Here is a 15,103-nt window from a genome sequence, read left to right as displayed (position 1 = left end):
AAAAATCTAAACCTTTACGTGTATATCTGATATCTGAGCGCGTTCAACCATTCAAAAAATGGAAAACTTCTAATGGCGATGAAAGCAGTGATGATAAATATCAATTGTAAAACATTTAAAAATAATGTGACGCCTTTCAAATTTTAAAATTAACGGTACCCGGTGGTCTAGAGCACGAAAATTTGACCTATTTTAACGATTTTTTTTTGCCATTAAAAATTAAAAAAAACGATGTTTCAACTTTTCGGACTTATTGGTTAAATATCAATTGTAAAACATTCAAAAATAATGTGACGCCTTTCAAATTTTAAAATTAAAGGTACCCGGTGGTCTAGAGCACGAAAATTTCACCTATTTTCACGATTTTTTTTTGTCATTAAAAATTTAAAAAACGATGTTTCAACTTTTCGGGCTTATTGGTTAAATATCAATTGTAAAACATTCAAAAATAATGTGACGCCTTTCAAATTTTAAAATTAAGGGTACCCGGTGGTCTAGAGCACGAAAATTTTACCTATTTTCACGATTTTTTTTTGTCATTAAAAATTTAAAAAACGATGTTTCAACTTTTCGGGCTTATTGGTACGTTTATTGAGCATACAAAAAAATTTTGTTTTTACTTTTGAAACAATATTTATTATTATAAAAATGCCGCTGAAGATGACCCTCTCGAAAAATCGAACCCGGACGGCGTAGATGATTTGGAGACTTCTACTCATCTGAAACACAAAATTCAAGAAGATTCTGAATCAGAAAGAGTGCAGTTATGGTCGGAACTAGAACAAATCGAAAAATTGACAAAATGGCGCACTTTTGATAAAAAAGTTCGTAAAATCGGGGTTTGAAAACTAGTGAATTTTTAGTTTAAAAAATAGGGAATTATTTAAATAAAATTATGATTCAAGTTCCGACGATAGCGATACATATTGTGAACAACATATCCAAATTTCAAGCGATTCGGTTGAATAGTTTTTTTGTTTTCATCCCCGCCGCACAGTGCGGCCGATTCCCAAAAAGCTGGCCAAAAGTCGAAAAAAAAAGTTTCTAGATAGAGTTTTTTTGTCTTTGGGTTGGCTACAGTAATGCCTTGAGTAGTGAAAACCGTTCATAGCAACGTCCTGTACCCTAAGTATCCTCTGTGTTTTCAGTCGCAACGTGGCCTTCGTTTGAGCATCGTATTACTGTCGATGAATAGTGAAAGTTGTACACATTTGAAAGATTTTGTAATGAAGTAAATTGAACAAAACCAAATGGAATCATCTTCGGAAGGTTAGTAAAATACGAGAAATCTTTAGTACATATCAATACCTCGACACAAAATTTTTAGCTGCAGCAATACGTAGATACATTTTTTGCAATTTTTTTTATAAAATTTGAGTTTTCAAACTGTATAGTAATACAACGCGGTCATATGCTGCTTTGAAACCTATTAAAGGTTACTCAAAAAAGTAATGGTTACTGAATAAAACAAGATTCAGCTGCTACCACTTGCTACCTTGCGACCCCGAAAACATATAAATTTACATGCATCTTGATTATGTTCTTGAATATACGCTATTTCACGTGAGGGGGTGGCCAATAGGGGTGGAAGGGGGTGGATTTTCAAAATTTTAAGATAAAATTCGTAATCAGCGACCCCGACAACCCCCGAGTAAGAAATTTTGAATCAATTACTTAATTTTTTGAGTTTTGGCCAGCTTTTCGGGAATCGGCCGCACTGTGCGCCGTGCCGAAAAAAGTCGTTTCGAGATAAATGAGTTTAAAGTTGGAGGTACAGGAGCGCGCGGACCACTCTCTACCTAGTTAATGGGCTGTAGAAGCTATAATACTGCGAGTTTGAGCATGAAAATCTCACAGTATATTCTTAAGATAATATCGAAAAAATAAAAAATCGATTTTTTGAAATTTCTAGACCACCGAGTCCCCTTAAAATAAAATAAAACAAGGTACATTTCTTTGCCTTCTTAATTTAATGGACTAATAGCAAGCAAAATCAGTTTCAATGATAACGCAGAGACTGTAGCTTTGTTTTTGTTATTTCATACTAAATACAAGAAAACAAAAATCTGCTTGAATATTTAATTTTTATGCGAAGTAAGCAAATGAATTTGAGAAAATTTAAAAACGTTTCCACGACAGTCGGTTCTACGTTACCGAAACGACCCGGATTTAAGTATATCCGGCCAAGGACTGTCACTCCAGCCGCATTCCCCGTATGTAAGTATGGGGAATGTTTATGCTGCTACAAAAACAAAAAAAAAAAAAAGAAAATTTCAAAAATAATTTAATTGAAAAACTAAAATGTAAACGACGCGGAGAATACAGACAATTTAACAAACTTCAATGGGGGGTTATAATTTGCTGAGCTGGTAGAACAATTCAATTTTTTTAACTACAATTTATGCTTCTTTACTGATCGCAAGTAAAACTCAACACTTCGCCATAGTATTCCCCAAAATATTGGAGGTTGAATTAGTTTTAAAGGTGACACACAGATGGCGCTATTTATCACTTTATCGCGTTGGCAATACTGAATATATATTCATGCCAAAGCCTCATCCCTAGGCTTTGTTTATCAGTATCTGTCATTTCGCTGAAGTATAAACAACGCAGTGTTTTCGTGCTCCGAGTATGTCAACTTTCGTGCCGTCGAAACGCAATTTGCGGGAAGCTTTGCTTTTCTGCTTCAATTTGAAAAAAAAATACAGCCCAAGCCCGTGAATTGCTGCAAGAGGCCTACCCAGACCATACTCCGTCGATTTCAACATGTGAGTACTGGTTTCGACGATTCAAAAGTGGTGATTTTCACACCGAAGACAAGGAGCGTCTTGGCCAGCCCAAAAAGTTCGAGGACGCGGAATTGGGGGAATTGGTAAACGAGGACTCGTGCCAAACCCAAGAAGAGGTTGCTGAATCATTGGGCGTTGATAAATCAACCGTTTGCAAGCGTCTAAAAGCGATGGGAATGATCCAAAAGCAAGGACATTGGGTCCCGTACGAGTTGAAGCTGCGCGACGTCGAACGGCGATTTTTTACGTGCGAATTGCTAATCGAGCGACAAAATCGGAAGGGTTTTTTGCATCGGGTGGTGACTGGCGACGAAAAATGGATCCACTACGATAACCCAAAACGCAAGAAATCATGGGGTTTGCCCGGCCACGAATCAACGTCGACGGCCAAGCAGAATATTCACGGCAAGAAAATCATGCTCTGCATTTGGTGGGATCAGGTCGGCGTCGTATATTTTGAGCTGCTCCAACCGGGCGAAACAATCACGGGGGATCGTTACCGACTGCAATTGATGCGTTTAAGCCGGGCATTGAAAGAAAAACGGCCGGAAACGGTAAAAAGGCACGACAAGGTTATTTTGCAACATGACAACGCTCGGCAGCATGTTGCTCAACCTGTCAAAAAATACCTTGGAACGCTTGGCTGGGAAGTGTTACCCCACCCGCCGTATAGTCCAGACATAGCTCCCTCCGATTATCATTTGTTCCGGCATATGAGTCTCGATTTGGCGGACCAGCGGTTCTCCTCGTACGAGGCTACCAAAATATGGGTTGAGTCATGGATAGCCAAGCAGCGGCCAGAATTTTGGAGAAACGGCATCCGGAAATTGCCCGAAAGATGGGCGAAAGTTGTAGCTAGCGATAGCCAATACTTCGAATAAAATATTTTGTACCGTTTTTTCACAATAAAGCCCCAAATCTTCGAAAAAAACCTTTAAAACTAATTCAACCTCCCATATTATGTAAAATTCTGCTTTCATCCAAAAATCCGGTAAAGTAACACTCGCTGCCATTTCTTTACATGCCAAAACTCTGCTTTATATATTACAAAAGTAGCCCTCTTTTGAAACTACTTATTTTTTGTATCATGTGGTTTACTGCTTAATTTATAACTTGTATGAAAAAACTTAAATTAATTCCCTAAGAGGAAAGTGTATAAAATACATTTTCTCTTTTCCAGTTTTTGTTTGTCTTTTTCCTTTGTAATTATAATAATATATATTACATAAATAGATTCACAAAAATGTCCAATAATATCAGTAAAATGCAGCTAAGAAATTTGTTTTTATTTCGAATAAAATATTTTGTTTACATGGCGATAAATCATAAAACATACTTATTTATTTATATGTGATGTTAATTGCTAGAATAGTACACTCACAGCAACAAATACGTTCGTGCGTATGTAAGCAAGTAAGAGTGCACTATTTACTCACTCTTTACTCACGAGCGACGACACTGCAATACTCGTATATTTCGCGAACTCACTAAACAGTTCGAATTTAAAAGAATTGTTTTTGCGCGATGTGCCGTGTGCGTGATGTGCCGTAAGTTTGAATAAGTGAAACATTGTGGTCATCGATCGCAGTAAAGAGTTATAAAATGCATTACAAATTTACTTGTAAATAATTACTAATAGTTGTGCAATATACGTATGAATAAGTATAACACATAAACAAATATGAACAACACAAGGTAACAGCAAAACATTTATAACATAACTCCAAAAAAATATATATAAAAATAAATAAAAATCAACATTGGAAGTAAATTCGCACGACTCGATTTGATATGGCAAATGATATTTTGTTATTTACAACTAAATTTACAAAAAGTAACTTTTACCAAAGAAAAAATTTTCGAAAATGTTTTAACTACTTTACGCATAGGATATACACATAAACTCTCACTTAAACGCTTACTTAGTTGGATCTGCTTATAAATGCCAGTTTGAAAGGGAAATTTAGTAGACTTTGCACATAGTTGGTAGGCTTAAAAGTATGATTTCATTGCATGGCTGCTGGTGAAAAAATTTAATTTCAGGACATATGCAAAAGTATCAGGTAGGGACTCAGCCTGATTTGGGCAAAGTTGAATATCAGGAAGGGACTCAGCCTGATTTGGGCAAAGTTGAATATCAGGAAGGGACTCAGCTCGATTTAGTAAAGTTTTTTAATTTTAATTAATTATGACTGATTCCAAAATAACCAAACTTTGATTGCTATTGATAAAAAAATTTCTGAATCGCCACCCAATGAGCCAGACATTTTGACAAGGTACGAGTATCAAACTTCAAAAACACATGCCAGAAAAATGTGTGCAATATGATTTTGATACACTAAAATCAATATTTTTGACTGCAATTCCAGAGGATTTTAAACTTTTGCGCCAGCCCGAATTTCATGTTAGTGGGTGCTATTTTATTGTCCATAAGTGTGGTGTTTCAAAATGTGGCTTTGTGATGACGTGAATCGGAGTGTGAAAGATTAGGAAACTGGATTACACAAATACGCATATAAAATGCTATACTAACCACTTAATGGCACTAAAAGTTTTATATAAATTTTTATATTTGTATATTTGAAATATTTTAACTACAAATTTTTTATTTATTTTTTTTTTTTGAACCTATTTGTTCTGACGTCACTGTCTTATGCCAATAAAAAGTAAGGACAACCTTGGAGGTGTAAATGATATTTTATCTCTTTTCATACAAACACATAACCCTCGTTTGCTAAAAGAACTTGATAACCCAAAAACAATTTTTTTTTCATGCAGTGCAAAAAATTCATGGTGATATCAATTGGCTATAAGTGAGTCTCCTCTTCGGCAATGCATTAACATACGCAAACTGCCTTTGCAACACCAGCGAATGTTCATAAAAGTAAATTTCGTACCGCTACGATTTCTTTTCATATACAGGGTTGCCCATATTCGAAGGACCCATCTGGCAACCCTGTATCTTTTGACAGAGACGTCAGATCGCTTAATGACATACCGCGTTGGAAGCGTCAGTCTAAGCAGATTTTTACCATGGAACAGTACACGCCACGCGAGTGCTCCCAAATTGTTGAAATTTACATTCAACAAAAGAAGTCAATTGTGAAAACTCAACGTGCGTATAAAAAATTAAATAATGTGAAAAGTACGCCTTCTAAGAACACCGTTAAACGTTTGTACGAAAGGTTTTAGACTGGTGATGCTCTTTCTAATCCAAAGAGGCCAAATTAAAACCGACCAAGGCGATCGGATGAGAATATTGCTCTTGTACGCGCCAATTTTGAGACGTCGCCAAGGACATGCCGAATCGCCGTTCTCAGCAGTTGGGCATTGTGCACTTTACAATTGACGCAAAGATTGTTGCCTGCGGACAAGCCTCGTCGATTGGAATGGGCCCAAAGAGTCATCGAAATTCTTTGGGTGCGTCGAATATGGGCAACCCAGTGCACCCCGTTGCAAAATTATAAACACACAACTATTTTTTTTTATAAAACTACAGTTTCTGTTAAAAAAAAAACATAATATAACGTAAAATTTCACACTTTATAGCATTTTTTTATTTAATCAAAATTTTTAACATTTAATCAAAATTTTTAGAGGTTTTCTGTGTATGCAGTTTCAGTGACTACAAAATGACGTTGATTTTTGACAATTTTTTTCGCTTAGATGACACGTCTTGACTCTTCTTTCCTACAAAGGGCATGCTCGGACGTTTTTATATGGAAGAAAAAGCCGAAAACCGTAAAAAACTTTTTTTTTAATTAACAGAAATTTGTAGGGACTGAAGCAGCGTTCACAGAAAATATCTAAAAATTCTGATTTCGTTTAAAAGTTTTGATATTAAAATGATTTTGATACTCAAAGCACTTGGTTATACTAAAATGCAAGCGGCTATAGAACTGCATACCCGAAAAATTCTAAAAATCCTGTTTAAAAATTTGAAAGTTTTGATGAAATTTTGAAATTTAAAAAAATTGTGTCGAACTTCGCAACTTTGTTTATATGGTTTTTGTTGTAGTATGCACAATATCTTTGTAAAACAGCGGTGCATTTGTAATTTTTTGGATACCTATGGTGTACGAATCAGTAGTGGTGGCCGGCCCAGGCGTTCCAAAATTTACATTAAAAGTGAAACGATTCATTCGGAAACGATAATAAAATGTATTAAATGATTTATTTTTAGGAATTTTGTGTTTGGTAAATCTTTGAAAATCAAAAGCTTCCTCCCTTAAAGGTGAACGTATAGGTTTTTTCTTAAAACCAACAAAAAATTCTTAATTCAAAAAAAGAAGAAAAAAAACAAGAAAAAATTCTTGGCTCGTATAAAATAAACACTTTCATTTTATTTAGTGCAGCAAAGGACGTGATCTCAAATGTAACCAAATATAAGCAAAATGTCAAGATTTATACCACAGCTACAACTGTGTTCACAATAATAGCAGCGCTACATATTGCACGGTTTTTACTATTTATTAATTTTTTATAAAAATATAGGACAACAAAAAATGTTTGAATTCATGCTACAACAAAAAATATTTATTTTAAAATTTGTACGAAATTTTAAAAATTCTACAAATTTTTATCAAAATTCACAGAGAAATTCTCGGTATGCAATGTTGTAGCCAATTTAATTGTGGTATAAAAAAGTGTAAGTTGGGAGGGGCTCAAAATTTGCACTGATTTTTGATAATTTTTTTTTTTGAGGATGTAATGCATTTTCTTTCATCTAACGAATGTTGGAAATGTTTTTGTGTGGAGAAAATGCATAAGACCTCCAAAAAAAAAATTTCAAAAATCAACGCGAATTTTGACGCTCCCAACTTCCACTTTTTTATACCACAATTAAATTGGCTACAACATTGCTTACCCAGAATGTTTAAACACTAAAATTCAATGGGCTATAAAATTGCATACATAGAACTTTTCCAAAAATTCTGAGTGAAAAGTTTGAAATTTTCAGGAAAATCTTTTGAATTTTTTTAAATTTTGTACAAAGTTTGAAATAAAAAAAAATTTCAAGAAAATGTGAAACTTTTTACCCAGAAATTTTAGAAAATTTGATATTTTCATGAAGCTTTTTTGCATTTTTTTAAATTATTACAAAGTTTGAAATTTTAAGTTTAGTGATTTTTGTTTTTATCATTTTTCTAGAAATTCTGAGTAAAAACCTTTAAATTTTCGTAAAATTTTTTGTGATGGTTTTTTTTTTAATTTTGTACAAAATTTGAAATTTTAAGTTAAATGATTTTTGTTGTAGCATGAATAATATTATTATAAAAAAATAAAAAAAAAATTATAATATAATAAATATCAAATCAATAAATAGTCTAAACTTTGCAATATGCCCCGCTACTATTGTTGTGAGCACAGGGGTGCATCTTATGTCAAATCTTAATCGTGCTGCATTTCCGAAGAGCCCCACTAACGCATTAGAAAAAATGGGTGTTTTACTTTCCTTTAGTTTTTTTTTAGAGTAAACTTTCAAGTCGTCTTTCGTGAATTTTTGCTTTTTCGACTACTGATGCACTTCCAGCAAACGAGCGATGTGTAGTTTTTATACCTTTGAAATTATTTTTCAAGTCGTCTTTACTTTTTATTGGCTAGTATATTTTTCGAATTTCTGTTTGCTAAAATTGCACTTACCTAAATTACAAAAATTCCACATTAAAACTTTTACTTTACATACTTTAAATCGAAATAAAGAGAAACTACTTGTAGAGTACACACATACTTAGATATCAATTCGCGTTAGACTACACCTACAGATTTTTACAGTTTCAAGAGTATTTGAAGACATTGAGGCATTACACATACACTTTTATACTTACATATATGTAAAACGGAAGAGAGCTAGAGAGGTTTTTGTTTTTTGTTTTATCTTTTTTTAAACAACTGAGTTCTACATATCCGCATGATTTACGGCCTTTTCTTTATGCATGCGAGTATATCAAAAATAATCGTGAATGTCTGGAAAGTGAATATTTCCAACAACTGAGAGTTTTGTGTACATTTGTCACAGTTGCCAGTCAAAGAGATATTTGCGCAGCTTTTTCTTGTGTTTTTGCCTAGAACATTTTTCAATAACTTGAATCCATTTTTACTGCCTTACAATTGTAGAAAAGTTTGTATGTTTGCATAGATACTCGTATACACGTACGGCTTCTTGTATAAGTGTGTGTTGTTGTACATTGATAATAAAGAGGCGAGTATATTTAAAATAGCAATTTTGAAAAATAGGCGCCTAAGCTAGAGTTTTTCGTATTTCGTATTTCGTTTTTTTTTTTATAATAAATATAAATATTTCCGTCCTTCCGTGACATTTTTTTGCTTTTTAATAAATTTGAATATTTTTTTTTAGCTTTCACTGTTTTTTGTTTTTAATATTATACATACATATACCTTATGCTTAATGTTACATTTGTTGCCAATTTTCGTTTTTGTTTACTAGAAATATGCAGCTTTATTTTAATTGTTTCTATTAAATTTCGAAATACAATAATTTTGCTTCAGTTTTTTCTTCTTCTTAATTTGTTGTAATTTTGTTGTTTACGTGATTGTGTTTGATTTCAATTTTATTTATTTATTTTATTATTTCTTTGCATTTATTTATTAACTTTATTTTTCACTTTTCGTCATCGTCATTCCATATACCGTTCATTTTTACGTCATTAACATCATCGATCTGGCATCTTGTGGTGTTTGCATGCTGGAGTGTTGCATTGAATTTCACGCCTTGGCTCCGGGTATCTTCGACAACACTTTCGTCAGATCGACACCGGTGAGTGCATTGATTGACGGTGGTAATTGTGCTACTAAACGTGTCACATCGTTTGTTAAATTGTCATTGCCACCAATGAGTACGATCTCATCGGTCTTGGCGAGTGGTGCAGCTACTTCGGCAGCGATCTGCAAATAAAATGAAATTGAATAAGAATTGGTGTAATACTGAAATGAGCAAAGGGATTATGAGTAAGCTGTCGTAAAATAGAAAAAAAAGAGGTTGTCTGTAAAGTCGGTTTACTGACGATAGTTTAACGTGACAACGTCATAAGAAAATATTGATGGAATGGTTGCAATTTTCAAAACAAAATTTTAATTTTATTTGTTTGATAGATATTTTGTATGGATATAGAGGAGGAGGTAAATGGAATTGCAATGGAATAGGTCAAGTTACATTTACACAAACGTGAAAAATGACGAAACATTTATCAAATTCATGAAAGATATGTTCAATTTCGATTGTGCATCAGACGTTAATAAGTCAACAACACTAAGAGGCACCATCATCGATTTGCCTTTTTCAAGACACTTTACACTCGAAACACTCCCTTTCATTTCCTACTTTTTCTATCATCGTCCTATTCTCAACAGAAAAATGGTTCATTACCATGCACACAGCAAGAAAGCATATGCAAACACAAATATGTGAATTTATATACAAATGCGCATATACATACATATGTATGCTCACTCAAGTAGGACAGAGCCAGATGTCGAACGTTGCCGAACGCGGGGGCCGATTGTGGTCTTTGTCGTTCGTTCCGCGCTCTCGCTTGCAGTTCAAGCACATTAGCTTACATTTGCTTGCGTACGGAATAGATTCGTATATTTGATATGTCCATATGATTTGTATGCATCTTTACATATAGATTTGTTCTTTTTGAAAATTGCGCGAAATTGTATATGTATATGCATGTTTATATACATATATTAGTATACAACATATCTTATAAGGTATATGGTAAATATTACCATACATTTTTTCCTTCATATATATAAAAAAAAATTTATAATAATAACATTAAAACAACAGGTATTATTAACAAACTTGGTTTTATTTTAAATTCTTCAAGTAAATCAAATTAATAATAATCAATAAGAAGGTATATGCAAATACAAATACGTGAATTTATATATGTACATATATACGCTCACTTAAGTAGGAGAGAGCAAGATGTCGAACGTTGCCGTTCGTTTGCTTTGTTCGTTCCGCGCTTTCGCTTGCAGTTCATTAAAGTTAACGGCAATGAGCAAGGTAACGACAAATGAGCAAGGTAACGACAAATGAACAAGGTAACACTAATGAGCAAGGTAACGACACATTGTTCGTGCGTGCTGCCGGCTAAATCGAATAATAAGACGTTATCACGTCAAAAATTTCATATTCGGTACAAAAAAAAAAAAGAAAAAAATAAAAAAGTCCAAAATTTTTCTAACATTCTAACTAAAAAGTATGAAATTTGATGAACATTTTATGATTTTTTTTTTAATTTTGGACAAAATTTGAAACTTTGAGTTACAAAAAATAAAAAATTATTGTTGTGAACGCCACTGATATTAACTGCCTAGGAGGAAATGTGTGTTGAGATTATTTGAAAAAGCGTTATTATGGTCTGATTTCGATCATACGAAGGCGGTTCAATAAGTACCCGTGTTTGATGACAAAGGGCGTTTCAGAGGGAAGTTGGTATTAGCATCGTGTGCTGCCATCTATCAAACGGCGGCAAAACAAATTTCAGACTGATTGATAGATTAGTTTGGATTTGGCAGCTATTCCAGTAAGACGTGTTTCGTAATATTCGCTAAGATGGAAAACGAGCAGTATCGTTCGATAATTCGCTTTTTGTTTTTGGATGGGAAAAAATGCGAGAAGATAAAAGCAAAGTTGGACGCTGTCTATAGAGATGCTTCGCCATCTTTGACCACAGGAAGATATTGATTCAACGAATTTAAACGGGGCGAACATCCGTTGTTGATGAGGAGCGACGTGGTTACCGCGGAAATCATTCAAAAAGTCCACGACATAATTCTCGCTGATCGACGAACGAAAGTGAGCAAAGTAACAGAGCCCATCGGTGTGTCGACCGGAACGGCAATTAATATTTTACATAAGTTGACGATACAAAAATTGTTGGTCCGATGGGTGCCGCGATTGCTCACGGTGGACAACAAGCGGATGCGGCTGCTAACTTCGAAGCAGTGTTTGGAGCAATTTAAGCGAGATCCGCAGGAATTTTTGGATCGAGTTGTCACAGTTGATGAAACCTGGATTTATCATTACACACCAGAGACTAAGCAACAATCAAAACAATGGATTTCTCCCGGTGAACCTTTAAAGAAGGCGAAGACAGTCCCATCGGCCGGAAATGTCATGGCGACGATTTTTTGGAATGTGAACGAAGTTATGCTCATAGATTTTTTAGAACCAGGAAGAACGATCACTTGACAATACTACAGTGAGTTATTTGACCGCTTTGACAAAAATTGAAAGAGACACGACCGCATTTGGCGAAAAAGAAGGTGCTGTTTCACCACGATAACGCACCAGTACATTCATCCGGAGTTGTTGCCGCCGAACTGCAGGAATTACGTTATGAATTGCTGATTGCTTATTCACTCGATCTGGCTCCCTACGATTTTTTCTTGTTCTCTAATATGAAGAAATGGCTCGCGGAAAATAAATTTTGTTCAAATGAGGAAGTCATCGCCGAGACAGAGGCGTATTTTGGTGAGTTCGACAAATCCAATTTTTTGGAGGAGTTAAAAAAAAATGGCCGGAGCAATGGGACACGTGTATCTTATTTAAAAAGGGGGCTATGCTGAAAAAATTGAATTGAATTGAAAAAATGGATTCTTCATGGATCTTCTTCGAAAGATCAGAATTTATGTTTTGTATGTTTCCCATAGGCTTACAGAATACTGCAACACTTTGCCGATGAAGAAGGTTAAGGATATACGAGTACCACGCAGCAGAGTAAAGGAGAGTAATGCCTGGTATACTACGATGTAAAGCTAGATATACACGAGGCAACCGTTGAAGCAACGTGTTGCCTTTGTTTAAGGGGGGGCGGGGGTAAGGGATAAAAATCGATTTTTTTTTTTTGCATGTTATTGTAGTAAAACATTTCAAAAATACCGTGTTAAAATTTTAAGTCAATCCGAGCAAAACTTTTTAAGTTATAGAGCATAAAGCCGAGCCGCCTCAAACATCTGCCGAGACGCAGCAGGTGCGCGCGTAGTCCGTTACAAACTTTAAACGCGGTTTTCTCGAACCTTTTTTTTTAAAGTGCGTAGTCATTGGCATTTGAAAACTACTCAACCGATCCTTTTGAAATTTTGCACACATATTTTACATATAAAAAACCTCCCCCCAACGTTTTTTTTTCGCCATTTTTTTTTTATATTAAGGTGGTTTTACACCTACAAAATGGCGGCATTTTTTCGTCAAAAATCACTTTTTACTTCAAACGACTACCAAATGGCTGAAAATGAAAATAAATCGTCAAAATAAACGTTGGGGGGAAGTTTAACTCATACTTTAACTAAATTATTCGATTTTTTTGATTTCAGATGATTCTACGCTGAGATATGCTGACTACTGCAAAATGTATTTTTGAAAAGACGTCTACGTAAATGTGCTCTCATTCGCTCATTTTGAAATATTTTTACATGAAAATTTTATCAAATATTCTTGAAATGTTACTTTATAATATGCAACAACTTTTAATAAACTGCCTTGAACCGTTTCGCTACAATAAATTCATGAAAAAAGTGTTTTTTTTTAGCGTTTATCCCTTACCCCCCCTTTATTTTACTCCGCACGAACCTTCTTCTTCGCTTGTTTTCAACGAACTGAACGAGTAAAAGCAGTAAACAATGATACACACGAAGCAACGGTTGCAGCAACCTATCCCAAAAATCAAATTTATATGATATTTTAGGCAACGGTTGCAGCAACACGAAAATCAATTGGCAACACAGCTACACACGAGGCAACGGTTGCTTCAACATGGTCGTGTTGCTGCAACGGTTGCCTGGTGTGTATTTAGCTTAAAGCTTCATAGAATTACTTCTGGTATAAACTGAATAATAAGCGTGTGTTCATAATCAATAGAATCCAGTTTTGTGAGTGTAGAATAAAAAATATTCTAGAGGTCTCATAATCTGTTTACCTCCAAAACAAGAGAAACTCAAATGCGAGGCGAAAATTTTTATTCTATTTGGATTCACCTTCAAATCAAATATAATTTTTCTATTTATGAGGAATTTGCATTCTAATTGTGGCACTGATTACACCGTGTGACAATGAAAGCTATCCAAGAAAAATTTCATATGCACATGAAACTATAGATTTTGTATCGTAATGCATACCCATTTTTTATTTCTTCATATATCTAATTTTTTTAAGGACTTTCAAGCTGCAAGGGGCAAAATAAAAACAGAGATATCCATCGAAAAATCTTTACTTCACTTAATCAGACCCTATCACTGGCAATTGTAGATTGCGTAGGATGGGAATATGGCCCACTGAGTGTCAGGAGACTCCAATATAGTTTCTTCTTTAATGCAGCGCTATAGAGCGGTCAAGGTTGAGACATCTCGACTAGTTGCAGCCAGAAGAAAGGCAGATATGCTTAGCCCGACCCAGCTCTATTTTAAGTTTAATAAGGGAGCTGGGTTTGGATGAGGCACAAAAGACCATGAGGTAGAAGTGCAAACCTTAAACCTACCTATTCTTGGCACTCAGATTTGCCTCAGCCTACCGCACTGTCTTTGGCGCTGCAGTCTTTGTGCTCAGACGTGGGTGAATAGAATTGGATGCTTTATGGATGCCGTTCTGGGCTCTCCCGAAGTAATACAAAAAGTATGTAGTCCCGTGAAGGCTGTCTGCCCAGAAGGAGTGACCACACCACTCGATGCAGTAAACGATGGTCGCTGTAAGTGCGAAAGCATTTTGAACTCTACCTCCTCCCACAAAAAAAAAAAAGAAAAACAAATTATGAGGGCGGGTCAATAAGTCCGTATTTGTATTTGTATTTCTGACCTCTTTACTAAAAAAGAAATACTGCTCCTGTCAACAGGCATCTGTCAGTTGACTTCTGTCAAAATTTGAACGTGCTGCGTCAGTTAGTTTGTGTTTTACAGCTACCTTTATCAGACTACCCAGTCATTCACAGTCGACCACAAACGCAATCGTGTAACAACTTCACAGGAAGGTTTGGCGTTGTTTAATCGCAATATGGAGGAGTTTTTGCGCCGTTTTGTAACCGTGGACGAAACATGGATCCATCACCACACACCAGAGACCAAACAACAGTCGAAACAGTGGGTTTTTAAGGGTGAATCGGCTTAATAAGCACACGAAATTCAGTTTTTTCCATTTTCTCCTCAAATTACTGGGTAGTCTGATAAAGGTAGCTGTAAAACACAAACTAACTGACGCAGCACGTTCAAATTTTGACAGGAGTCAACTGACAGATGCCTGTTGACAGGAGCAGTATTTCTCTTTCAATAAAGAGGTAAGAAATACAAAT

General features: G+C 35.0%; 1 protein-coding gene across 3 annotated transcripts in view; it reads right to left on the bottom strand.

Moving 5' to 3' along the window:
* Positions 1-9,175: 9,175 nt before the first annotated feature.
* Positions 9,176-15,103, bottom strand: part of LOC129239077 (flotillin-2) — a 122,698-nt gene continuing 116,770 nt past the window's right edge. For all 3 annotated transcript variants that reach the window (XM_054874362.1, XM_054874361.1, XM_054874363.1), the window contains one exon: positions 9,176-9,695. In XM_054874362.1, the coding sequence (XP_054730337.1) occupies positions 9,516-9,695 (180 nt within the window). In that variant the 3' untranslated portion in view covers positions 9,176-9,515. The remainder of the gene's footprint in view (positions 9,696-15,103) is intronic.

The sequence above is a fragment of the Anastrepha obliqua genome, chromosome 2, assembly GCF_027943255.1.
Source record: "Anastrepha obliqua isolate idAnaObli1 chromosome 2, idAnaObli1_1.0, whole genome shotgun sequence".
NCBI lineage: Eukaryota > Metazoa > Arthropoda > Insecta > Diptera > Tephritidae > Anastrepha > Anastrepha obliqua.
Note: the sequence above shows the minus strand (reverse complement) of the source record. Positions and strands in the feature narration are given on the sequence as shown.